Source organism: Harmonia axyridis, chromosome X (genome assembly GCF_914767665.1).
Source record: "Harmonia axyridis chromosome X, icHarAxyr1.1, whole genome shotgun sequence".
Classification (NCBI taxonomy): domain Eukaryota; kingdom Metazoa; phylum Arthropoda; class Insecta; order Coleoptera; family Coccinellidae; genus Harmonia; species Harmonia axyridis.
In genome coordinates this window covers 19,052,730-19,078,384 of record NC_059508.1, presented here as the reverse complement: position 1 = coordinate 19,078,384, position 25,655 = coordinate 19,052,730, and the positions used below count along the sequence as shown (strand labels likewise).

The 25,655-nt window shown below is 39.1% G+C and overlaps 1 protein-coding gene across 1 annotated transcript; it reads right to left on the bottom strand.

Moving 5' to 3' along the window:
• Positions 1–1,492: 1,492 nt before the first annotated feature.
• On the bottom strand, positions 1,493–3,636 carry LOC123685930 (tigger transposable element-derived protein 4-like). The gene is made up of 2 exons (XM_045625821.1): positions 2,885–3,636; positions 1,493–2,824 (listed from the first exon to the last, which is right to left on the bottom strand). Exons 1-2 carry the CDS (start codon positions 3,277–3,279, stop codon positions 1,603–1,605), a joined length of 1,617 nt encoding a protein of 538 aa, XP_045481777.1. The 5' UTR covers positions 3,280–3,636; the 3' UTR covers positions 1,493–1,602.
• Positions 3,637–25,655: the final 22,019 nt, after the last annotated feature.

Here is a 25,655-nt window from a genome sequence, read left to right as displayed (position 1 = left end):
CATACCGTATCAAAAGCCTTCGAGAGATCAACAAATATACAAAGAGATGGTTTACTTTTATCCAGCGATTCATAAATATATTTTGTCAACAGATGAATTGCATCATCTGTAGATCTTCCTTCTATAAATCCATACTGATGCTCTGATATTATGTTATATTTTCTGCAAAATCTCAGAATTCTTCGCTTAATGATCTTCTCAAAAACCTTGGAAACATTAGAGATCAGTGAAATCGGCCTATAATTTACCATCCCCAATTTATCTCCCGATTTGAAGACCGGCCTGATAACTCCAATCCTCAAGCATCTGGGAAAATAGCCCTTTTTAAAACACTGATTGACCAAATGAGTCAGAGGAGTTTTAATTTCATCAGAGATGCTTTTCAACGTTTCCGCTCGAATGTCATCACAGCCAGTGGACTTTCTCGATTTCAGTTCCCCGATCATCTGTTCTACCTCATCAATGCTAGTTGGGTAGAGGTACATTGACTTATTTATGGTCTGTTTTTCCTCTGAGTATTCGGTTTCAACTATCCTATCCGCATATCTCTGGCCCAATGTACTATAGTATTGGTTAAAACTGTTTGCCTTATCTCTGTCAGATTACAAAAGTTCACCAGTCATAGAGTTGATTTTTTCTATTTTGACTTCAGTTTTGGTGTGGTTGCAGATTTCATCCACACATTTCCACAAGGCCTTAGACTGGTTGACACTGTTTTTTATCTGCTTTTGAGCGTAAATTTTTTTCGAGTTGCTTATTGATTTACTCAACTTATTTTTATAAGAATTATATTCCCTTCTGAGATTTATATCATCAGGTGCCTCGAGTACACGCCTATACATAAGTTCATCAAGATCAAACCAATCACTAAACCTTTAATGTTGTTGATTAAAAGTTCCCTTCAGCACGGCATTTTCTCTGACCACTTGAAGTTATCAGTGGTAACACATAAACAAGGGGATACAAAGTCAACTGAAAATTTCGGACCTATTAGTATGTTATTTTATAATAGGCTTATGGAATTTTTCATTGAAAACAATATGTTCAGTGAATATCAACATGATTTTATAAAAAGAAGGAATATAGAAACTGCTATATTTGAATATGTAAATAATGTATTGAATGCACATGAAAATCATGTAATGGTTCTTGGAATGTTTTTGGACCTTTTAAAAGCCTATGATTGTATCAGTCATGAATGTTTACCGAAAAAATTAGAGCGTTACGGAATAAAACGAAATGAAAATAGGTGAATAACTTCTTATCTTGATAATCGGTCGCAACAAGTTGTTATCAGGAATGATGGCTCTATTGTGAGGTCAAAAGTGGACCAGGTTTCACTATGAATTCCTCAGGGCAGTAATAATAAAAATAATAATATTTATTTGCACGAAATATATATATACAGTCGAACCTCTATAACTCAAACTTGAAGGGAAAGCGAAAAAAGTTCGAGTTATGGAGAGTTCAACTTAGAGAAATATCCAACACATACTTTCCAAAAAAAATTTATTACCTCATAATAATAATATAACAAACTAAAATTCATTTCTGATAACTTGAATCATCCAAACTAGAATATGATCTTAAAACAATAACGAATTAAAAAAAATCAGTTATTAAAGTTTGCCTAAATGTTTTATTGTTTAGACGATAGGCTTCAAATTTCTTGCTTATTTCGAATATGAGAGTTAAATCGTCATCAGTTGCAGCCTCATTCATTGAAAACGCAAGCCGAATGGTTTCAATTGCTTTAGCAACTTCAGCGTCAGAAGGCTTTTGTCTTGCAGCTCCTACACTGTCATCTTCATCGTCATCTTCAGGTATGGTCTCTGAAAAATTTTCCAAGTCTTCTTGTTTATTGTTCACATATTCCAAGATCTCATCCTCTGAAGGATTTTCACTTGTTATAAGATCCACGTCCACATTTATATATTCCTCCAAAGAAACCTTATCATCAGCATTCAATACCTCCAAACATTTAAAAACAGACTCTTGGAGATCTAAAGCTACCTTTTGTTCACTGGTCATAATTTTTTTCAATTCTGATAGCGGCAGTTCGTCTTCATAGTCATAGAAGTTATGTGTCCCAAAACCAGCCTTTCTGAAGCAGTTTTGAATAGTCTCCTGGGTTAAATCTACTCTCCACACTGCCGCCGACGTATGAATGCAATCCAAGAGATCAATTTTGGGGATAGTGCCATTGGACTCAAATCCATCTAGTACTGTTTGTAAGATCCTGCGTTTATAATGAAATTTGAAACTTTTTATAATTCCCTGATCAAGAGGCTGTAATTTTGATGTCGTATTGGGTGGAAAAAAAATCAACTTTATTGCCTTCAATCGATGATCGATATTTGGATGAGCAGGGCAGTTGTCAATCAGTAATAGAACTCTACGATTTTGAAGTTGGAAATGTTTGTCTAGATTCAACAACCACTTTTCAAATATCTCACTCGTCATCCAGGCCTTTTTGTTACTGTAATAAGTAAGGGGTAAACATTTCACTCCTGCGAAACATCGTGGCTTTGCGCTTTTCCCTATTATTACAGGTTTCAATTTCTCACTGCCACTCATATTTGCTGCTAATAAAAGAGTCACCCTTTCCTTGGATAATTTGCCTCCGTAACATTTTTCATTTTTGAAAGTTAAGGTTTTATCTGGTAAGCATTTGAAGAACAACCCAGTCTCATCTGCGTTGAAAATATCGTCAGCTTCGTAAGGAGCTAAAATTGTAGGAAGAACATCTCGAATCCAGTTATCACACTCTTCTTGATTAACAGCAGCACTTTCCCCACACGCTTTTTTTTGCAATACACCATGTCTAAAACGGGAAAAATAAACATGTACTCATGTATCGAACAGAAACAATAAGAATCATTACCTTTTTTTGAATTTTTCAAGCCATCCCGAGCTAGCCTTGAAATTTTCATCTCCCAATTTTCTGGAAAAATCTAATGCCTTCTGTTGCAAAATGGGCCCTGAGATTGGCAAATTTGCTTTTCTTGAAGCTTCGAACCACTTGATCAATGCAGTGTTCACTTTCTTCTTAGGCTTATTTCGCTTCACTACACAAGGGTTATTCACTTCTGCACCAAACTTAGCTATTGTATCTTTGTTTTTTATTATAGTGCATAATGTACTTTTCGGAATATCATATTCTTGGCAAATGATTTTTCTGTTGACACGATTTTCCACTTTTTTTAAAATTTCTAACTTCTTTCCGATCGTTAAAGACTTCAGTTTACGCGGCTTCGACATCTCACCAACTCCAAACATATTTCATTCCAGAATCAGATTGGTGTTATTGTTATGATGTTTCATTCGCGGTATTTCACACTTGGTTGGGGGAATACCCTAAAATGTCGGTAACGCGAGCATCTCAGCCAGCTACGCTGACACCTTGTGGCAAGAAGCCAAAACTCCGATTTGATTGTTTTCGAATGTTCGACTTAAAGAGATCTTTACTCTGAACGGACGCATCATTGAGTTCGAGTTGAAGAGGTGTTCGAGTTATAGAAATTCGAGTTATAGAGGTCGAAATACAGGGAATTTTCGAGAATGTGAAGGGAACGCTCAGAGAGTACGAGTTGAAGAGGGGTTCGAGTTATAGAGGTTCGAGTTATAGAGGTTCGACTGTATATATATATCCATGTACAAATAATCACCATCAAAAATTTACATGGTTTGTCAAATATAGAAAGAAAGGCTAAGCTAGTCAAATATATAAAAAAATAAATATAAAACATTTAAATGTATGAGAATATACACAGAAAAAACACATAATCGAACAAACTCACAGTTCAAAATTTAATATAATTTAAAATCACTCAACCTATATATCGTTTTCTCCAAAAGTGACTTTTTCACTCTTTTGTGAAAAACGGTGGGACTCAATTTCTTGAAAGATTCTGGTAGTTCATTATACAGTTTAATACATGTGTGGTTTGGTCCCTGTTGGCTTTTCCCTATTCTGGCCGATGGTATGGCAAATGCACTTTTCCGACGCGTGTTGTAATCATGGAAATCTGAGTTTCTTTGAAATTTTAACCTGTGCTGATGAACAAAGTTGAGACAGGTGAGTATGAAGACTGCCGTGATGGTCAAGATATTCTCTCTCTTGAAGACCGCTCTGCAACTTTCAGTAGATTTCATCTGAAAAATGGCTCGTACTGCCTTCTTTTGTTGCAGTAGGACTTTCTCAGCATCCGCACTTTGCCCCCACAAGATGATACCATATATAGCCGTACTGTGGAAGGAAGAATAATACGCAAGTTTTGCGACTTCTGTTCCAGCTATTTTTCTCATTCTCCGAATCATGAAAATCGATGTCGATAATCTTCTACATAAATTTGTTATATGATTCCTCCAGCTCAGGTCAGATTGAAATTCCAGTCCTAAATACTTGATTGATGTATTAATATATGTTTTACTGGTGAAGATGATATTCGGGGTCTTGGAATTATTCATGAGTAGTCCATTAGCCAAAAATCACTCCTGTGCCTTACTCGTACATATTTCATTCTTTTCCATGATACTTTTCCGGGAGACTGATTCATTCAAAAAGGGGGAATCATCTGCATAAATACAAACTGCATCTGATGGTATGTTCTCGAAGATATCATTCATATATATAACGAAAAGGATCGGTCCAAGAATTGACCAACAATTACCTCTCGCAATCCTGAAACTCCTCCATTCCACCTTACTGCCTGACATCTGCCAGACAGGTAAGAACCCAAGATCTGTAATGCCTTTCCTCTAACTCTATAGTATTCTAGCTTTTCAAGGAGGATACTATGACTCACAGTATCAAAAGCCTTACTCAGGTCCACACATATCATACCCATTTCACCAGAATAATTAAAAGCCTCTACAATATTCTCAATAACCTCGATCATAGCAGTTACGGTTGATTTAGACTTCCTGAATCGGTGTTGGCCAGGATGGAAGAGTGATCTCTTTTCAAGGAAATCAATTAACCGGTTTTTCAAAATCAACTCAAAAATCTTCGAAAAGGCAGGCAAAACCGATATAGGCCTGTAATTAGAGCATTCTTCATTCTTCTTCGATTTTGGAATTGGTGTAACCAGAGCTTGCTTGAGTTTACCAGGAAATAACGCTTGATCAATGCAGTCATTTATAATCTTGCAGAGAGGTTTCTGAACGAATGGGATTGAGGTTTTTATTAATGAAACTGACATTCCATAGAAGTCTTTGGAGCTCTTGTTTTTCAGACTCTTTGTCAAGTTGTCTATTTCAGCTTCAGTCACAGGATAGAGAAAAAGTGTATCCGAATTATTTATCTTCTTGTTCTTCAGAAGAGTGGTTGAGGCTGCTGAAGTTGGATTAACTTCTTCTAATATTTTTTCGCCTACTATTGCAAAGTATTCATTCAACCCGTCCGGTGATATAGTCTCTTCCATGCTGTTTTGCTTCCCTTTAACTTGCGTTTCTTGATAAATCAACCTCCATATTTCCTTCATTTTGTTCTCAGCTCTATTCAGTTTTCCCTGATTTCTTGACTTGACTGAGTTGACTATGGCCTCCTTGAGTGAACTCTTCAGCAAATTACAAAGTTCTTTACTCCTCTCATCTTTTTTTACTTCAGCGATAGTTTTTGCTGCTTCTAATTTCTTCTTGAGATCTATTATAGTTTTAGTTGGTTTATATTTTTTATGTTCTTTGACCTTCACAATGGTTTCAGGAAAGGAGAAGTTGAAAATTTCAAAGAGTCTATTGTGAAAGTTTTCATATTGTTGTTCTGCGTCATCGGTGTATATAAGAGTCCAATTTTCACCTTTGATCCTCTGTATGTAATCATTTTTATTCTTTTCAGTGAAATTCCTAATCGTTTTAATTTTCTTTGGGTCAAATTTTTGGTAGACATCAATGATTTTGAGGATCTGTGCTCGATGATCGGAAAGATGAGGTTCAATCGTTTTAATATCACCATCTTTACAAGAAAAATTTGCAAAGATATTATCGATGCAGGTTGAGGATGTTTTACCTATTCTAGATGGCTCATAAAATATCTGATTCATGTTGTAAGAGCCAAAAGCATCCAACATGTCCTGCTGTTCACTTGCTTGACGAGGTTGTCCTGATAAATTCACATTTTAATATCCAGCGAATACAATGCGGTCACCTCCATAGCTCTCTGAAGTAACATCCAGTGCCATCCCAATGACCGACAAAAACGACAAGAAACTGCCACATGGAGGACGATAAACAACTACCACAACTAATTTTTGTTTGGGTATCCTTATAGCTGTCATTTCAATATCCTTCTCGATAGATAAGTTTCTTATTTCTTCAAGTTCTTTGAAGTCAGTGCCATTCCTGACCACTATAGCCGAACCACCATGTCGCGATGAGAGTCGACAGCAAGCTCTGGCCACAACATATTTGTCTATATTTACTCTATCAATAATTTCCTTCGAAAGCCAATGCTCCATAACACATGCTACGTCAATGTTTTGCTCATTCAAAAAGTCTGCGAATTCGTCGGTTTTATTCCCCAATGATCGTACATTCAAGTTGGTTAGGTTATATACATATTATAATCAGCATTTCATTTTTTCTGCACATTACCCTTGACTAAACAACCTTGGCTCTCTCCATCATACTCCTCCAAAAAAACTTCGAAACGTATGCACCATTTGGCCAGGAATCGCTAGTTTTAGCTTTAGCTATGTTCTTCGCATCAACTGTTATTCTGAAGGAACTATATTTGTCTGGGTGTTTTGACTGCAGTTTTTCACATTCCGCCTCCGGGAATTTTTCTCCCACCATTTTCGTAAAATCCTCGAGATTAGTACCAACTGATATTCTCGATACAAAAAGGTTAAGTTTCCTCTCAATAGCTTTAACTGGGTTTTCTGTCGATGCTCCAGTTATTCTCCAAAAAATATTCATATTATTATCCTCAGAAGTATTCGGCGAGCCTGAAGGTCCCACAGTTTTCCTCTCATTTATCAGCGCGATGTTTCTTCTGTCAGTTTTTTTTATATCGTACAGTTTTAAATTCACTGGTATCGAGTATTTCCCTCCCAGATGACAACTCCTGAGAAAACAGCGGTCCTCTCTTGAATGTTATTATTATTATTATTATAATACATGTGGAATCTTATCGATAACATTGTTATCTTTGTCAACTGGAGTTCCCGGGATTCCGTTAGATTTAATAACTTTATCAGTTTCAACATTATTTGTAGTCACAATGTGGTCAGTATTGATATATTTTTTCTCTTCACGTTTGAATTTATCTGCTGTCAATGATTCATACTTATCAAGGAGATTTATATGCCTTTTAAGAATTTCAATTTTATCCTGTAGCTCTTCAATGAGAATATTTTTTTGATCAATGATCAGGTCTTTATAATGGGAGTCTTTGTCATCTTCAGCGCATTTGATTGAGGGATCAGTATTAATATTTACTTTTGGTTCCATTATTTCATTTATAGCAGTTGACTCCGATCTCATGGAACACTCATAAAATGATTCATTTAAATTGGAAAGCCTCACTTTCAGTTTCTTTATTTCCTGATTTTTTTCATTTAAGTTGGAATTGGAATTGGAAAGACTCACTTTCAGTTGTTTTATCTCATGATCTTTGTCATTCGAATTGATTATTTTAATTTTCAGTTGATTCATCTCCTCATCTTTTTCACATTCGTGTTTACCAGAGCATAATATCACACCATTCTTGTCAACGAAAGTTCCAAATATTTTCAGTATGCAACTAGGATGATATTTTGAATCACAATTACCACAAATTACAGCATGCATCGGGATCGATGTGACCTCGCGGAGCCATCTTAATCTTAATCTTAATCTTAATCAGTATATTGGGTCCTCTGCTGTTCTGCATTCTCATCAGCGACCTTTGCAATGTACTGGATGGTAGTGGACAAAGAATAGTGAATTATGCTGATGACACCAATATATTGATAGCTGGAAACAATTTCAATGAGTTAAAAATAAATGCAACAGATGCTTTGAATAAGGTACTTACCTAGATGCAGCAGAATCAACTTGAAATAAACAAGAATAAAACAAAATATATATTATTCAGTATTAACAAGAATATGGACCACAGGAAAATCAGTATCAATGATCAGGAAGAAGATATTCAAAATAACGCCAAATTTTTGGGTGTGATAGTTGATAGATATTTGAATTGGGAATCACATATTGATGAACTCAGAAAAAAACTGAATAGCGTGAATTATAGCATAAGTGTTTGATGTCAATCAATTTTGTATACCGTGTACCACAAACCCCACCCTTGTTAATATTCTATGTACCACAGGTATATTATGGTTCTATGCCGTTAGAAATAATGTTAGTCTTGAGTTATATTTCGACGAGTGTGTTTTATTCCTAGAAAGTTTTTAGTCTGTACGATACTTCTACATTAATTTATAATAAAAATAGAAATTTATTCTCAAAAACACATTGAATATGTATGGAGAACACGTCAACAACTATAGATAATTCTATTTCACTAGAATATTATAGCATATTGACAAAGGAGCAATGAACGTTTAGATCTCATGTTGCAAGGAATTCTTGAACAGAATAGGGTTCCATATCTATAAGCAACCTATTCAATTTGGATTTAAATATGTTAAATCTATCAATAGCTTGTAGTTCTTTAGGTATCTTTTTGAAAAATGTGATGCACATGTATTCGACATTCCTTTCAGTGAGTGTAAGAGAGTGTGTGGGATAATGCAATGGAAGTCTACGTCTTGTATTATTTCTATTCTCGTGTTATTTGAAATAACCATGCCTTTTTTGGTGAAAAAATAAAAGGCATCTAAAGATGTGAAGGCCGGCTAAAGTTAAGAAGTTATTCTTCCTGAACAAACCTCTGCCTGATTGTCTATATGGCAATCCATAAGTGATTCTTATAGCGGACTTTTGCATTACAACGATCCGCTCAATACCAGAACAACCTTCTCAAGGAATTATTCCATGATTCAAGTGTGCTTGAAAGTTGGCGAAATAAAGAACTTACATCACGCTTTGGTCAACTTGTTGCGATAACACCCAAAATGAATATATGACCGATGTTAATTTTTGATTGAGGCTTGTTAGAATTTCACCCCAGTTCAGAAAACTATCTAAAGTAATTTCGAGATATTTAGTGCTAGCTGATATCTGAATGTTGTGACCTAGTAAATGCAATGAAGCTGGGTCATTAGGCTTTTTGTACGTAGAAAAAATCATACACTCGGTTTTGGTTGTGTTAATTTTCAGACCATTTTTCCGGCACCACTCGCAGAAATTGCAGAGTTAATATTTTCCTCGGAAGCAATGATGTTCGTGTCATCTACGTACATGATAACCAATACACCATCGTGTAACACAAGTGGAAGGTCATTTATATAGATCAAGAAAAGGAGCGGCCCGAGTATACTACCCTGTACCACCCCGTTGCATCATATGAAACGTATTTATTTCTGTTAACTTCAATTAACACTCTCAGGACCCGATCCTTCAAAAAATTATGGATAATCTCAAGTTGTTTATCTCTTATTCCGTGAACATGTAATTTTTTCAAAAGTACATCATGATCGACAGTATCGAATGCCTTCGAGAGATCCAAAAAAACACCTACAGGAACGTCACCATTCTCCAGTGATTTAGTTACCGACTGTGTCAACTCGAATATGGTGGTTTCAGTGTTTCTGCTTTTAGAGTAACCATTTTGGTGGTTACATAAAATTTGATGTTTCTGGAAAAATTTTAACGAACGAATCCCCAGTACCTACTCAAAAATCTTTGAAAATGAAATTAATAAACTGATTGGCCGATAATTATCCGAATCGTTTGTATTACCTTTTTTATAGAGAAGTTTAACTATAGCGATTTTGGGAGTTCTAGGGAAGATTCCTTCTCTAAAACAATTATAGATGATGCGAGCTAGTGGATTCGCAATCAAATGAATAGTTTTTTTTTATGACTGACATCGGAATGTAATAAATGGGAAATTGGTAAAACCTTCCAAATTAAATCAAACCAAATTCTACGCAGTGCGAGAGATTCGAATTATCGATAATTCATAATTAGATCTTTCAGCAGTTTCTTTGTTCTGTATCTCAAGTATATTGATCATAAATGCCACATAAATTGAGTGGTCAACATGGTTTTTAAATTTGTCTTTCAAGGTTCCATACGCAGTTATGATGATCTAATATATTTGAACGGAATAATTCTTTGGAAAAATATTTGGTAAATAACATGAAATTGCTTTTAATTCCCTCAACTAAGCCCCTCTGTAAGAGATCAATTGGGAAAATGGATTAGAAGAGTTAGTCAGTATCGCTTAGGGTCTCTTAGTAAGAACGGTTAAATTAGGTCACAAGTAGAAAACTAGGAATTTTTGGGATAAAGTTAGAATTTGTTTTTTTTTTTTTTTTGAATCTCTTTGGAATAAATTAGGTCAGATCGGAGTTCGCGGATCGGGAGTGAAGTTTTATATAAGAAATTACACGTTTTTCGAGTGAGCAGTTTGTGAAAAATTAAAACTAGGTTTAGGCAGGGCCTAAAATACTTACCTAGCATCGCGGGATAAGGGCAAGTCTTTTGGTTAATTAATTTCATTTTATTTGTTGATGTTTGAATGTTTTTTTTTTCAATGAAAATAAGTATTTGAGTAGTCCTGATTCTCCCAAATTCAAAGTTGATATATTGTTTCGTTTGTTTGAATAACAGATTATTTGAGACATTTTTTGTTTTATAAAATTTTGGCCGTTGAGTCAACATTTCAAGGGATATTGTAACTTTGGTTATTTTTTTTATTTTTCTTTATTATATTTAGTTTTAAAATTAAAATCGATTTTCATTGACCCAATAAACTAATTCCTGTCCCTAGAGAAGGAAATTCAACTAACAAGACCTGTCCCTAGTGCGACGGGCCGAACCCACTATAACAACATTTTTTTTTATTATTTTTAGTCAGTGGAAAGCCGCTCTTCCATTGACACATGTATACCCCCAAAGAAGGGGTTTATTACAATTTTTTTTTTTTTTTTTTTCAATTTTATTTAGTTTTAAAATTAAAATCGATTTTCATTGACCCAATAAACTAATTCCTGTCCCTAGAGAAGGAAATTCAACTAACAAGACCTGTCCCTAGTGCGACGGGCCGAACCCACTATAACAACATTTTTTTTTATTATTTTTAGTCAGTGGAAAGCCGCTCTTCCATTGACACATGTATACCCCCAAAGAAGGGGTTTATTACAGGAATATCATCATATCCACTCGACCATGTGTTTTTGAGAGATTTCACAACAGTAACTATCTCTTTTTCATCTATGTCAAACATGTAAAATGACTTCGGATTAGTGCTGATTTTCTGAGTGAATCTATTAGTTGGGGCCGCATTTTGATTATAGGAACCAACGTTGGAAAAATGCTTGTTGAAAGAATTAGCGAGCATTTGTGGATCCATATTGTTATTGTTGTATTTAGATTTCTCGTAACTCTGTCCCGTAAAACGATTGACCAGTTGCCAGACTGTTCTAGATTTATTATCGGAGTTCATAATTTTATCGCGGACATATGTTTTTTTTGGCATTTCGAAGTTCTTTCTCGTATCTTATTTTTTCTTTTTTGTATTCCCTTAGATATTCTGGTCTACATCTAGATATGGTGTATAGTACGTCTTATCTTTTCTTCGCGATATTTACTAGTGGATAATCTTTATACACATCTGAAACCTTACATTTATTAACTGTTCTCATTACCAGCGGAAAAAATTGATCAAAAACAAGCTTATAACGAGTGAAGAAACTATCCCAGAGTATTTCCAAATCACCTGTATTTGCGTTCAAGATATCGTCCCAGTTTTCTTTCGTAGTTCATTTGAAAAATGGTTTATTGTAGTCTCATTCATAAGGCGAACCTGTCTCCGTGTGATATTTGATTGTTCTATCACAGGAAAAGAGAACTATTGAGCTGTATGATCCGATAAGTGTGAGAAAATAACACTAGCATTACCTTGTTGTAAATTGGTAATGATATTGTCGATACAAGTGGACGAAGTCGGTGTTATACGTGTGGGTTCCCGAATCATGAATTTACCACCGTAACTCTCCACCAGCGAGACAAACCGTTGTGTATCGAAATTTAATAATAATAAATTTATATTGAAATCTCCAGTTATGATGAAATTTGTATTTTCATTCAGAATAATTCCGAATAATTCATTCATTTCATCTAAGAAAACGTCGATATTCGCATGTGGCCCAGTACAAGGACGATAAACACAAACAACGATCACATTACGATGTTCTGTTTCTACTTCAACCGCTGAGCATTCAAAAACATGAGGAACACTCATTCTTGTCAGATCTAAACGTTCCTTGCAATCAATATCTTCTTTACAATAAATTGCGCAACCGCCGTGAAGCGACGATTCCCTACAAAATTTTGAAATTAAGTTATAACCCTGCATTGTATACATTTCTATTTCTTTGGATTTTTTCCAAAGTTCTGTTAGGGTAACAATATTGGCGTCATTATTATTGCAAACAATTAAAGTCTATTTAGGCTGTTGCCTATGGATTGGATATTCTGATGAATCACTGCATATTCTTTCAAGAGTTTCTTCTTTTTCTTGATAGGTGAAATAAAAAATTATTAATTCTACTACCTTCAGGCCATATACCCGGGTTCTTCAGTGCTTCAAATTCCTCAAAGAGGACGCCTATTTTAAAAGAAGAATATTCATTCGGTCTCCTTGATTCCAATTTTTACACATCGGTAAAACCATTCGTCACCAAATGATGCGTTAGAATTTATTCCCTTAATGAGGGATGTAGATTGCATACGTAAATGAAGTTAATTTTCGGTGCAGCTTCTATACTAATTTTTTCGCCTTTTCCACTGCCAAGTATTCTCTTATCTTCTTTCCTTGATTTTTCCTCCTTTCGACCACAGTGAAATTTTCTTCATCCAGAGAAACCAAGGTGTTATCTGTATTTACAAGTTTCTTGATAACATCAGTTTTTCCTGTTCCGACAGAAGAAGCATAGTCTTAACTTACTGGTGTCTTACGTTTGTTGCTTGAATCCAACTTTGTCGATTCTATCACAGTAGGTTCTTTATTTATATTTCCATCGGTTCTAACCTTCATCTTTAGATTTGAGGATAATTCTTTAGGTACGGCAACATTGGCTTCAGAACTTTGTGTGAAATGTTTATTTTTCAATAAATCAATGATAAGATTTTTATCGTGAATTGTTTCTCCAAATCATTAATTATACGTTTAGAATATTGCAATTCTGTTTCCAGTACCTTAATATTGTTTTGAAGTGTTGTCTCCAATTTATCCCAATTTAGGTTAGGTTCAATAATTGGAATTGCTGGAATATCCTGGGAATTATGATCGACATCCTCAGCTCAACAAAAACACGAAGTTCTTGACTTACTGTGAGCCCTTTCGGTACTTTTTTATTGACAATTATATCAATTAAATGTTCTTTCTTTAATTTCGTCAGTTCATTTACGACATCTACATTCGGCGCCATTTTGTATATGTATTTTATCAGGTTATGTGTCCAGTTTTTTCTAATTTTGTTGAATTTGAAATCAATTATTGTTAGAACTTTTGGAATAGTGTAAAACAGTGATTACTCTGAAAGTTGAAATTCAGACTCGAACAGTGCCACGTGCAGTGTTGAATCAAAATGGCGGTCAACTACATAGCTGGCATCCCAAAGCTGCTCGGTCGTGAAAATTACGCGGAGTGGAGTTTCGCTATTGAAAACTTTTTGTTTTAGAAGGATTAACGGACTGTTAAACCGGTAAACAAACGGACTCTGTGTTGGTCAGCAAAGCCAAGGCAAAATTAATCTTGACTTTGGACCCGTCTATTTTTGTGCACGTGAGGAACAGAGAAACATGCAATGATGTTTGGATCACCATAAAGAATATGTACGAAGAGACTGGATTTTCTCGAAAGATAGGATTACTCCGAAATTTAATTTCTTTGAGGTACGAGAATTTGTCATCCATGGAATGTTATAAAACACAACTTATAGAAACATCCAGGAAGTTGGATAGAAGGGGTTTTCAAATTTCAGAAGAATTGATTGGATCCCTTCTTCTAGCAGGCTTACCTGGAAGTTTTAGCCCTATCATTATGGCGCTTGAACATTCCGGTTTGGCAATAACATTGGACCAAATCAAAACCAAACTACTGGATATGGAAATAGATGGCGGTGCGAAAAGCCCTGTAGCGAATGCTTTCAGTAACAAAGCGAACTACCAAAGAAGACCACGAGGTGGCGGCTATGTTGATCAACCTCAAACTGTCAAAGGAGAAAATAGCCTAACAGTTGTTTGTTGTAAATGTGAACAAACATAATATTTCAGGAACAGGTGTCCCACTCTTCAGAAACAAGGGCAACAGAAGAAAAAAAAACTACTTCGAACGCTTTCAGTGCAGTTTTCCTTTCGGGCAATTTCTACTCAAATGATTGGTATTTGGATTCCGCAGCAACCCATCATGTTACTTCTAGAAAGAATTGGTTAGTTGATGTCAGAACGACAGAAATAATGAACAATTGACGTTGTTAATCGTGTTTATAAGTGGTGGCAGAAGAGTTTTCTTTTCTGCATAAGCGTTCGAGTTCCATGGAATCCTCTAGCAGGGAGATATGGTTTGGAACGCGAAAAGCACCGCATTTGCGGCGGTGTCCGGATCTTCTTCTCGGACCTTGAAAATCCGGGAGAGGGCCACGTGTAGGCGTCGCGCCGGCTCGTACCCATATCCGCAGCTAGTTTCCAAGGTAAAGAGCCTCTAGTCGATTTAATGATGTAGGTGAGGGAAGTCGGTAAATTAGATCTGTAGCTTCGGGATAAGGAACAGCTCTAAGGATTGTGGCGTGTCGGGCTTGTTGGGGAAGTGGGTCACGGCTAACGTACCGGGCCTGGGAGAGGTGATGCGTTTCGCTTGCATAACGTTTGATCCGAGCTCGGTCCCGCGTCTTGGCCTCCCGTCAAATCTTCAAGCTTCGAGACCCCGTGAGTGCTCGCAAGGGTGCTCTGGGTAATCTCTGCGGCCGTCATCTAATAATCAACTCAGAACTGGCACGGACTGGGAGAATCCGACTGTCTAATTGAAACAGAGCATTGCGATGGTCCCAGCGGGTGATGACGAAATGTGATTTCTGCCCAGTGCTCTGAATGTCAACGTGGAGAAATTCAAAAAAGCGCGGCTAAACGGCGGGAGTAACTATGACTCTCTTAATAAACGTGTCTGCTTCTCTGTCTGCTCCGGTCGGGGGTGGTGCTGCTGTTTCGGGTGTCTCTAGGGGCTCTGGATCGTCTTTTTCGGAGCATGTTACGGAGTTGTCGGATCGGTTCGTTGCAGTTCTGCGCTCCCTTCTGGCGGGGGCGGCCGGGGAGGTGGAGGAGGATAGTTCCCTGTTGCAGGCACTCCTACAAGATCCTATGGGAGATGCTACCGAGTTCAATAACTGGTTCCTGCGGTTGTCTTGTAAAATAAATGAAAAATCCAAAAATAATTCCAAAAGACCAAAACAACAATCTTCTACAGCAAAAACCAAAAATAAGAAGCATTCTGGGGTTGAAAACTATAAAAAAACTCAAGACCTATACAACAAGAATACCAGGAATTTAGCGCAATGCATCCTTGATGGGAGAAATTCTGTAGAGATAACTCCAGATCGCGACTCGATTCGCCACACATATCATTCCGTCTTCGCCCAAAAGCCAATTGAGGATAACTCTGAAATTGAGGATGTGTCTGCTGCTGAATGGGATTTTGCAGACCCAATTAGTCCCGAAGAAATCACGTGGGCTTTGAAGTCATCAAGGTCCCCTGTTGCCGGCCCGGATGGTATTCGCGTGAGGGATTTGGCCAAATTGCCACTATCAAAGCTGGAGATCATGTTCAACGTAATGTTCTACAGGGCAATTGTGCCCCCGAGCCTGAAAGCCAGCAGGACTGTTCTGATACCAAAGTCAGGCGGCAACTTGGAGGACGTCAATAATTGGTGGCCGATCACCATCTCAAGTGCCATTCTGAAAATTTTAAACAAGGTTGTCGCCAAGCGCCTGTTATCCATCCCCCTCAATTGTCATCAGAGGGGATTCTCGCGTGTAGACGGATGCCTGGCAAACACCCTGATCCTCCAACTTGAAGAGAGCATTTGATACGATATCCAAGTCTAGTATCAAAAGAGCTCTACGATGGGTTGGGGTGGATCATACTACTTCCTTCTATATCCTAACCAATTACGATCAGTGCTCAACTGAAATATCGATTGAGGGTGATACAGTTTGTTAGTTGGATGTCTTACGCGGGGTGAAGCAGGGTGACCCGATGTCACCCGTGCTGTTCAATATTTTGATGGATGAATTAGTGTCAAAACTGAATAAGATGCCAGGCGCAATGTTCGGTACATAGAACATCAGCTGTTTTGCTTATGCGAACGACCTTGTCCTTGTTGCTGATTCAGCTAGGGCTGCGAACAATTTACTGGCAGAGGCAATAAGTTTCTTCGTTGACCGAGGTTTGGAACTGAATATCCGCAAATGTTCTGCTCTCTCAACAAGGGTGGTTCCGTCGAAGAAGAAGGTATGTACATGGGATAGGCCGCTTTTCAGGATCAAAGGCCTTCATATCAGGGCTTTAAGTGGTGGTGAGACCTTCAAATATCTGGGCAATCAATTCGCCCATGATGGAATAGAAGATGTTTCCCTTAGAAATCTGAACGCCCAAATTCAGAGGATCCAAAGATCTCCGCTCAAGCCCTGGCAGAAGTTGCGAATACTGAGGGAATACATGATTCCGAGGAGGATCCACTCCTTGCAGAATCCCACTGTCACTAATCGTCTCCTCAGGGAGGTTGATCGTAAAATTGAAAAAGCATTTAAAACCATTCTCCACCTTCCTTCTCAAATAGTGGATGCGTTCATTTTTGCCGGAACTAAAGATGGTGGGCTCGGGATCTTCTCCTTTGAGCGCCGCATACCCATCATCATGGTGAACAGATGGAATAATTTGAGGGCCCTAGACGATCCGGCTATGGGAGAGGTGTTGAAGCTCTCAACGGTGTGGATAGAGAGAATTAAAAGGCTGATAAAGAGCGGCTGGGGCACGGACGCGGAGATTAAGGGTGCCTACAGGTCTCAGTTGGACCGCTCGTGGTATGGAGGTGGAATTTGGCAGGTCGGAAATCACAATTGCAGCCGTAGAATTCTTACTCAACCCCCTAAGTTCTGGATGGGGAAAGATTTCATTTCGTACGTTCAGCTTCGATCCAACTGTCTTCCAACGATGGGAATGCCATCAAATCCACCAGACCTTAAATTATTCAGGGCTGGCTGTGGGCGCTCTGAGTCTTTGACGCATGTCCTGCAGCGTTGTCCACTGGGCCATTGGAAGCGGATTGTCCGGCACAACCACATCGTCCGGAAGGTGAGGGTCATGGCTTCGGCGCGTGGATGTGAGGTTACGGAGGAGCCTCATATCAGGTTAGATGGACAGCTTCTAAAGCCGGACCTTCTCATGGTGACTGAGGACAGAGTTATTCTGTGCGGGGTTTGTGTGAATTGGGAGGGCCCGATTACATTGAATGCTAACTACCAGCTCAAGCGTGATAAGTATGCCTCCCCCGAAGTGTCGTCCTGGATACGCGCTCGATACCCTGATCGACAGGTGGAATTTTTACCTCTTATACTGGGCGCAAGAGGCGTTTGGTGTGAGAGAAATGATGAACTAGCGCGGGCTGTGCCCCTTACTAACTTGGACAAAGAAAATTTGATACTTACCTGCATCACCGGCAGCGTCATCATACACAAACAATTTATCCGCGCGGTGTGGCGGCGGACGAACGTGGGGCGCACTTAGTGTCCTCTTATATTTATTGTACCGGTGCAACATCTCCATCGGGAATGTCAGTTGTCTGATAAGGGTCTGAAACAAAAAAAATATTGAAAGAAAAAAGTTTGAAAAAAACAAAAAAAAAATATATAAATTCGGAGTCCTTGTTTGCAGTAAGCGTCAAGTTTTATTTATACATTTGTACATAATTTTCGGTTGTATATAGGTTTCATCTTTACATTTGGCTTGTTGCGAAGTCCTCATTTCAATTCATTTAATTTATAGTTTATCTAAATTATTGCTGAGTGTTTTTAATATGTTAGTCTGTTCACTGTTTATTGATTGGTTTTTGAGAATATCTATTGTTTTGTCTTCACGGCTAATACTACGACCGACGTTGTTGAAAAAAAAAAAAACAGGTCACTCGAAATATAATTGATAATTGATTAGTATCATCCTGCAACCTCGTCGTGGTGAGAGTCGGTAACGTCCAAGTATTTGGGCGGCTGATAGCAGGCAATGGCAAGCAGAGTGTGAGGTTACCAGCCCCCCACCCGAAGATACAGTTGGTGCAAACAATTTAAGAAGGCCTCGGAACCCTCGGGGTGGGCCCGCTGGTCCATCCCAACCAACTGGTGCGGCTGTCGCTGCGGACTCGGGGCTGGCTGGTGCTGGTCCGAGTTCCTTTTTTTGCCTTTTACCAGGTTGTAACCGGTCATTCACAACTTCGGCTGGTCGCGGTGTTCACCTCCGCAGGGCTCACCCGGACTGGAGTGATGCCCGAGAGCTTGGTCAAAACGTCGATGTCAGGCGACGATGGACCGAGGAGGAGTCGGCTATTTTAGCTAGGCGTGAAGCTGAGTTGGTGATAGCGGGGGAGCGCTTCATCAACCAGGCGTTACATAGGGCTTTCGAAGGTAGATCTTTCGACTCTATTAAGAGTCACCGAAATACCCCAGCCTACAAACTACTCGTCTCACGATTCCTCAAAAAACTGAAGCAAGTCGATCTTTCTTCGATAGAGCAAGATCCTGACGAGCGGGAGGTCGAGCACGTCGAGGACTTCAGATCTAGAATCATTGATTTTCTTGGGGTTTTCGACCCTCCGGCTGCCAGGACCCCAATTGAAGACATCTGCTCCCAAGCACGCCATTGCTCCGCGATTGATCTTCGGAGCATGTTGGCCGATTTCCTAGATAGGAGGTTTCCCTTGCCAGCTCAAAGAGTTCCTGCTGCTCGACAGCCCAGTCAGGGCCATACTTTGTCAAAGTGCAGAGAACGCAGAAGGCAGTATCGGCGAGTCCAGAGGAACTGGTCTCTGAATCCGGTGAGAGCGGTTCATGCCGTCTTGGGGAATATCGTCGATGCTCCACCTCTAGCGGAGAATGTCATGATCCCGTACTGGAGACAAGTACTTACGAGAGGGAATAACAACTCTCCCCAACTTCCACCATCGACATCTCCGTTGAGCGGCTTGGCGGACCCTATCACAAAGGAAGAGGTTAGGGCGAACTATGTCGAGAGGAATTCTTCTCCTGGCCCAGACGGAGTCGCTGCGACCGAATTGATGAGAATGGACCCGAACATCTTGGTCCGACTATTCAACTTGGTCCTGCTCTGCGACCGACTACCTGATAGACTAGAGTCAAGAACAGTCTTCATCCCTTAAAAGGATGATCCCAGGGAGCCTAGTGAATTCAGGCCGATCACGGTGTCCTCGGTGATCACTCGATGCCTGCATAAGATAGTGGCGCAGCGTCTTGACCGCAATATTGAGCGGGACAACCGTCAAAGGGCGTTTAGACGCATGGACGGGTGCGCCAGTAATACTTACCTGCTAGACCTTGTCCTGCGGAGTCACCGCAAGAAGCTACGCTCCGTCTATGTTGCGGTCATAGACGTGTCGAAGGCATTCGATAGTGTGAGTCATGCCTGTATAGAGAATATATTAAATGCCAGAAGAATTCCATTATCCCTTGTGACCTACATCATGGCAACATACAGACATGGATTCACATACGAAACGTACAGAAAATCCTATTCATATCACAATTTTCCAATAATATTCATACAAATTATTTTCTGAAGGTATTTCATATTTCTCAATCGAGCGTAGATTGAAGGATGTTTGTCTTCAATTTGTCTATAAAATCAGCATTTTCATTTCCGTTCGAAGTTCGTTAACCAGAGAAATACCTAGTTACTTTCATATTTCCGGTGAACTGTGGAATTCGTATTGTATCAATAAATATATTGTCATCATATTTACGCTTGGTCTTGACGTCACTAGAATTATATTATAAATAGTTGTTAGTTTTAGAAATAAAGTGCATTTACACACGATCTGCCTTTCAGTCATAACCCTTGAGTCCTTAACAAATCCTCTATTTAAAACTCAAGGTAACGTTGTGACGCTACCCCAACATTGGTCCTTCGAGCCGGATTACAACCCAACATTGGTCCTTCGAGCCAACACAAAAACTACCAGGGACTTTGGAACTTCAACCACTGCACCCCAGAACTACAAGTCATTGGATTTACGACCCATTGGCACCAGGGACTTTGGAACTTCAACCACTGAACCCCAGAACTACCAGTCATTGGATTTACGACCCATTGGCACCAGGGACTTTGGAACTTCAACCACTGAACCCCAGAACTACCAGTCATTGGATTTACGACCCATTGGCACCAACTACCAGGGACTTTGGAACCACAACCACTGCACCCCATAACCAACAATCACCAGTAATTATCTTTCCTATCATATTCCTATCACATTTCATCATTCTTTCGAACCAATCCTTCAATTTTGTTGACAAGCTGTGGAATTAAGACTGCCCTTGAACTTCTGAGCCTGGTTGTTCAGTTTGTCGAACAAAATTCCTTCTTATTCGAACCGATCCTGTTACCTTTTACCTTGTTGACAAGCTGTGGAATTAAGACTGCCCTTGAACTTCTGAGCCTGGTTGTTCAGTTTGTCGAACAAAATTCCTTCTCATTCGAACCGATCCTTTAACCTTATAAATCAAACGTCATATAACTAGACCCAATTACTTACCTAATTCAAAATGGATAACCTCGTCGCAGAGCAGATCAAAACGGTTGAAGCCATCGAAAGAATTCTTTATTACTTGAAGAAGGAAGGAGAAAGAAGAAACGAAGAATACTACCAAATGAAAATGGAAATACTGAAGGAAGAATGGAATTACTTCAATGAAACGCACCAAAATTTAGAGGATAATATACCAGAAACTGATGAATACTTCACCAAAAACATATATGGGCAGGCAGAAAAGATATACAACCAAACATTAGCCTACCTCAACAAAATACAGGAAAAACTCCGAGACGACCAAACAATTACAGAAGAAAAAGAAACGACGAACAGCGATTGCCCAATCATCAAACAACAAATCTCAAGAATCGAAATGTTTATGAGACAGCTAGCGAAAATTGAAGACTTGATGGAAAAATCAGATAATATAGCACTTATGCAGATCAAACAACAATCTATTGAAAACATATGGAATGCTATAATCTCACATGAAATCCAAATAAACGCAATGGATAAAAAAGATTCCGAATCATATATGGAACGCGGACTGTTCGATGAAGCAAATGACAAATACGAAGAAATCCAAGTAAAAATCCTAAAAGCAATTCAAATGGGAGAAACAAGAAAATATTCAAGAACAAATTTGTCAGCAGTTTCCATTCCAATACTTACTGTACAATATGACTCATGGCCCAAAACGAATTATGGTTTAGTGGCACAGAACACTCACAAGAATGCACAACTCACAAATTTCTGGAATACCGAAAAAACAGAAAATTCGAATGAAACAACTCACGACGATACCCCAATCGAAGAATCTCATACTAACACCATTCAGAGAAACGAACACGATTACACTGTGAAAATCCCAAATGAAGACAAGAAATATTCAACTCAGCTTGAAGAATCTCGAACCCAGGCAATGACACGACTACTTCAATTAGAAAATGAGTTGAAAAAGAATGAAGAGCTCAGCATTATAAACAAGGAATCTATGCAGAAATACATTGACCTAGGCCACATGAAGATTGCAAGTACAAACGATCCAATACCAAGATATCATATTCCACATCAGCCTGTAATCAAAGAAGAACGCGATAAGACAAAAGTAAGAGTTGTATTGGATGCAAGTTCAAAAACCAGTACTGGACTCAGCCTCAATGACATCCTTCACACCGGACCGAAATTGCAGCAAGATCTTATAGATATTCCAATCAGATGGCGAAAACACATAATTGCGATGACTACAGACATCGAAAAAATGCCCAGGAAGGTGAAATTAGACAGCGAAAATCATCCATAAACTCGAGTGCTACGGTCATCATAATAACTGTCATCGTAATATTATGTTATTCAAGGTTAAAGAAACGACAACGCCGACAACGAACCTCAGTCCAGACGAGCGATGAACCTGTGCCTATTGAAGAAGGGATTGAGTTGCAGCCAATCTACAGCCACCCCCATGACAGACCGATCAACCCTCACCTGGCTTAGAATAGATAGATAGATAGATAGATATGTTCTTTATTTCAGATTTTAAATTTTCATATACCATTCAGGACGTCATGACTCCAACCACAATACTAAGGCCGCCGGGAATATGTACGAAACGTACAGAAAATCCTATTCATATCACAATTTTCCAATAATATTCATACAAATTATTTTCTGAAGGTATTTCATATTTCTCAATCGAGCGTAGATTGAAGGATGTTTGTCTTCAATTTGTCTATAAAATCAGCATTTTCATTTCCGTTCGAAGTTCGTTAACCAGAGAAATACCTAGTTACTTTCATATTTCCGGTGAACTGTGGAATTCGTATTGTATCAATAAATATATTGTCATCATATTTACGCTTGGTCTTGACGTCACTAGAATTATATTATAAATAGTTGTTAGTTTTAGAAATAAAGTGCATTTACACACGATCTGCCTTTCAGTCATAACCCTTGAGTCCTTAACAAATCCTTTACTTTAAAACTCAAGGTAACGTTGTGACGCTACCCCAACAAAATTATCATCGAAGACTTGGCATTTTGACCCCATCACACCAACTTGTGGGGTCAAGCAGGGAGACCCGCTGTCCCCCATAATTTTCAACATGGTGATGGACAACTTGCTGAAGATCTTGCCCAATGAAATGTGTGCGGAGGTCGGAAGCGCAAAGATAGCGGTCTCCCTGTTCGCGGACGATATCGTCCTCATGGCGTCCTCTGCCCGTGGTCTTCAGAGCCTGATAGACACTGCCAGTGCCTATCTTGTGTCCCGCGGACTGTCTATCAACATCGCTAAGAGCCAGACAATTTCTTGTAAGACAGTGCCTCACTTGAAGAAAATCGTCGTCGATGAAAAGCAAAAATTCGTCTACGCAGGGGTTGCAATTCCGTCATTAAGCAGGTCGTCCACCTGGAAGTATTTGGGGGTTACTTTCAATCCTGAGGGGAGATGCAAGCCGGAAACTCTGACCTCGCTTGCAGAAACTCTCACAACCCTGACGAAGGCACCCCTGAAACCCCAGCAGCGTCTCTTTGCTCTGCGGGTGGTGATCGTCTCCGGTCTTCTCCATCAACTGGCACTTGGGTGGTTTACCCTCAGCTAACTGAATCCCGCAGCTACGTATGAGACGCCTACAAAAGCTTCCTCTTGACGTTCAAGCGGCTGGGGCCACCCTACAGAACGGGATTGCCGACTGCACTCGCAGGTTAAATGACCGTGCAGCATTACTTGATACTCCGGCAAAGATAGCACGCCGTTGGGCGGAACAGCTATATAAGTCGATCGTCGGTGGGGCGCTGAAAGAATCTTCCAAGGTTCCGCAGCAGCACAGATGGGTGCAGGAGGGCACAAAATTCCTTGCAGGTGGTGATTTCGTCAACTCCGTCAAGTTGAGGATTAATGCCCTACCGACAAGATCCAGAGGAGCAAGGGGTAGGAATTTCGATCGACGTTGCAGGGCAGGATGTGAGGTTCCTGAAACACTTAACCACATCCTGCAGCAGTGCCATCGTACCCATGATTCTCGTGTCGACCGACATAACTCAGCCGCAAAGTACCTGGCCAACAAAATGCGGTCGAAGGGGTACCGAGTTTGGGGGGAGCCAGTGCTCCGAACGAATGAGGGGCTTCAGAAACCTGACATCGTTGCGGAGCTGGGTGGAACGGCATTGGTAGTGGACGCACAGATCATAAATGATCAATACAGTGCAGATACTGCCCACCAGAATAAGATCGCCTATTATAGGCCACACGAGGAGCACATTAAACAGCTAACAGGTGCTTTCTCAGTCCACTTCGGCTCCTGCACGATAACATGGCGAGGTATATGGTCTTAGAAGTCCGCCGATGATCTAAGGGCTCTGGGTTTCCTCATGGCCGGTGATATGAAGGTCTTGTCCTCCAGAGTCCTGATTGGAGGCTGGATCTGAAAATTAGTGATGGGCATCCTCGGATAGAAATACTCGGTTAACCGATTTTTAAAATGCTCGGTAACATCCGAGCATCGAAATGTTCGCATCGCTAAATACTCGGCACTCAATCTTCGGTGCGGAGACTCGCATCTCGAAAGTCTTCGTTTGATTTCGTTATTCATATGCTGTATCTACTCGTACTCGACGAGGAATCCTCGTGTACGTTTCCGATTATTTAATTTAAGATTCTCGTGCTCGTAAATTAAATCGTGTTGATGATAAGAATCGAATGGAATAAGAAAGAATTAGGATTTAGGAATAACGAATAACAAAATAACTTGGACTTGATCAGCGAAGAATATGTGTGTGGGTGATCTTTTTTTTTTGGAATATTTTGCAGCACCTTACTGAAAACTAAGGTGTAGTATATTTGAATTTATCGGCGTTGAATGGTATAAAATGAAACGAAAAAATGAAAATAAGTTGTTCCTCCGAAATATTTGAAATTTTTTTCCACAAAATAAACACACATCCACTTGATTATCAGCTTTGCAGAAAGTATTTCCAAACAAATTACTTTGTTTGCTTCAGGACGTATTTTCATTTTCGGAAATAATTAATCGTTCCAAGATGAAATTACTTTCGTTGGAACATTCGAACTGAAAGAGACAGAAATGTAAGAGAGCATATCCCCTTTTATTTTATAGGAATAAGGGTTTCTGATAATTCATTAATGGCTTCGTACTTTTCGCCTTCAATTCAGAAAATGTATTATTTTGTTGAGATCACTCTGACATGCCAAATGCATATTATTTACAATTTATGAAACTTCGACTCCAGTTTCCAATAAATTAGAAATAGAAACTCAAGTATTCCCTAGTTATTGGTGTGAATGGAATAAAAAATTTTAAGATTTCATAAATGACATAAATCTCAGGCATCAGAGTGATTTTTTGAAGACGCATATTCAGCTGAGTAATGAATTGTTCCCGTTGACTGAATGATTCAAATGTCTAGCAAGCGATAACACGTGTAGTTTATTACTTAGCGCAACGTATTCGAGAATCTTTTGGCTATTGCTGACGATATTTAAACATTTTCAACGCATTGAAGGTCATAACGCATACGAGGATTTTTATTCGAATGAACATCCGATTTTTGAAATGCTCGGTTATCGAATAACCGAATATTGAAAACATCCGATTATGCCCAACACTAGGAAAATGGTTTCCTAAGATGCCTGAATAATTTCTTTTCCCTCAGGACCCAAACCCCACTGATGCGAAGAGGTAACTCCCATATAACACCGTGTTAATG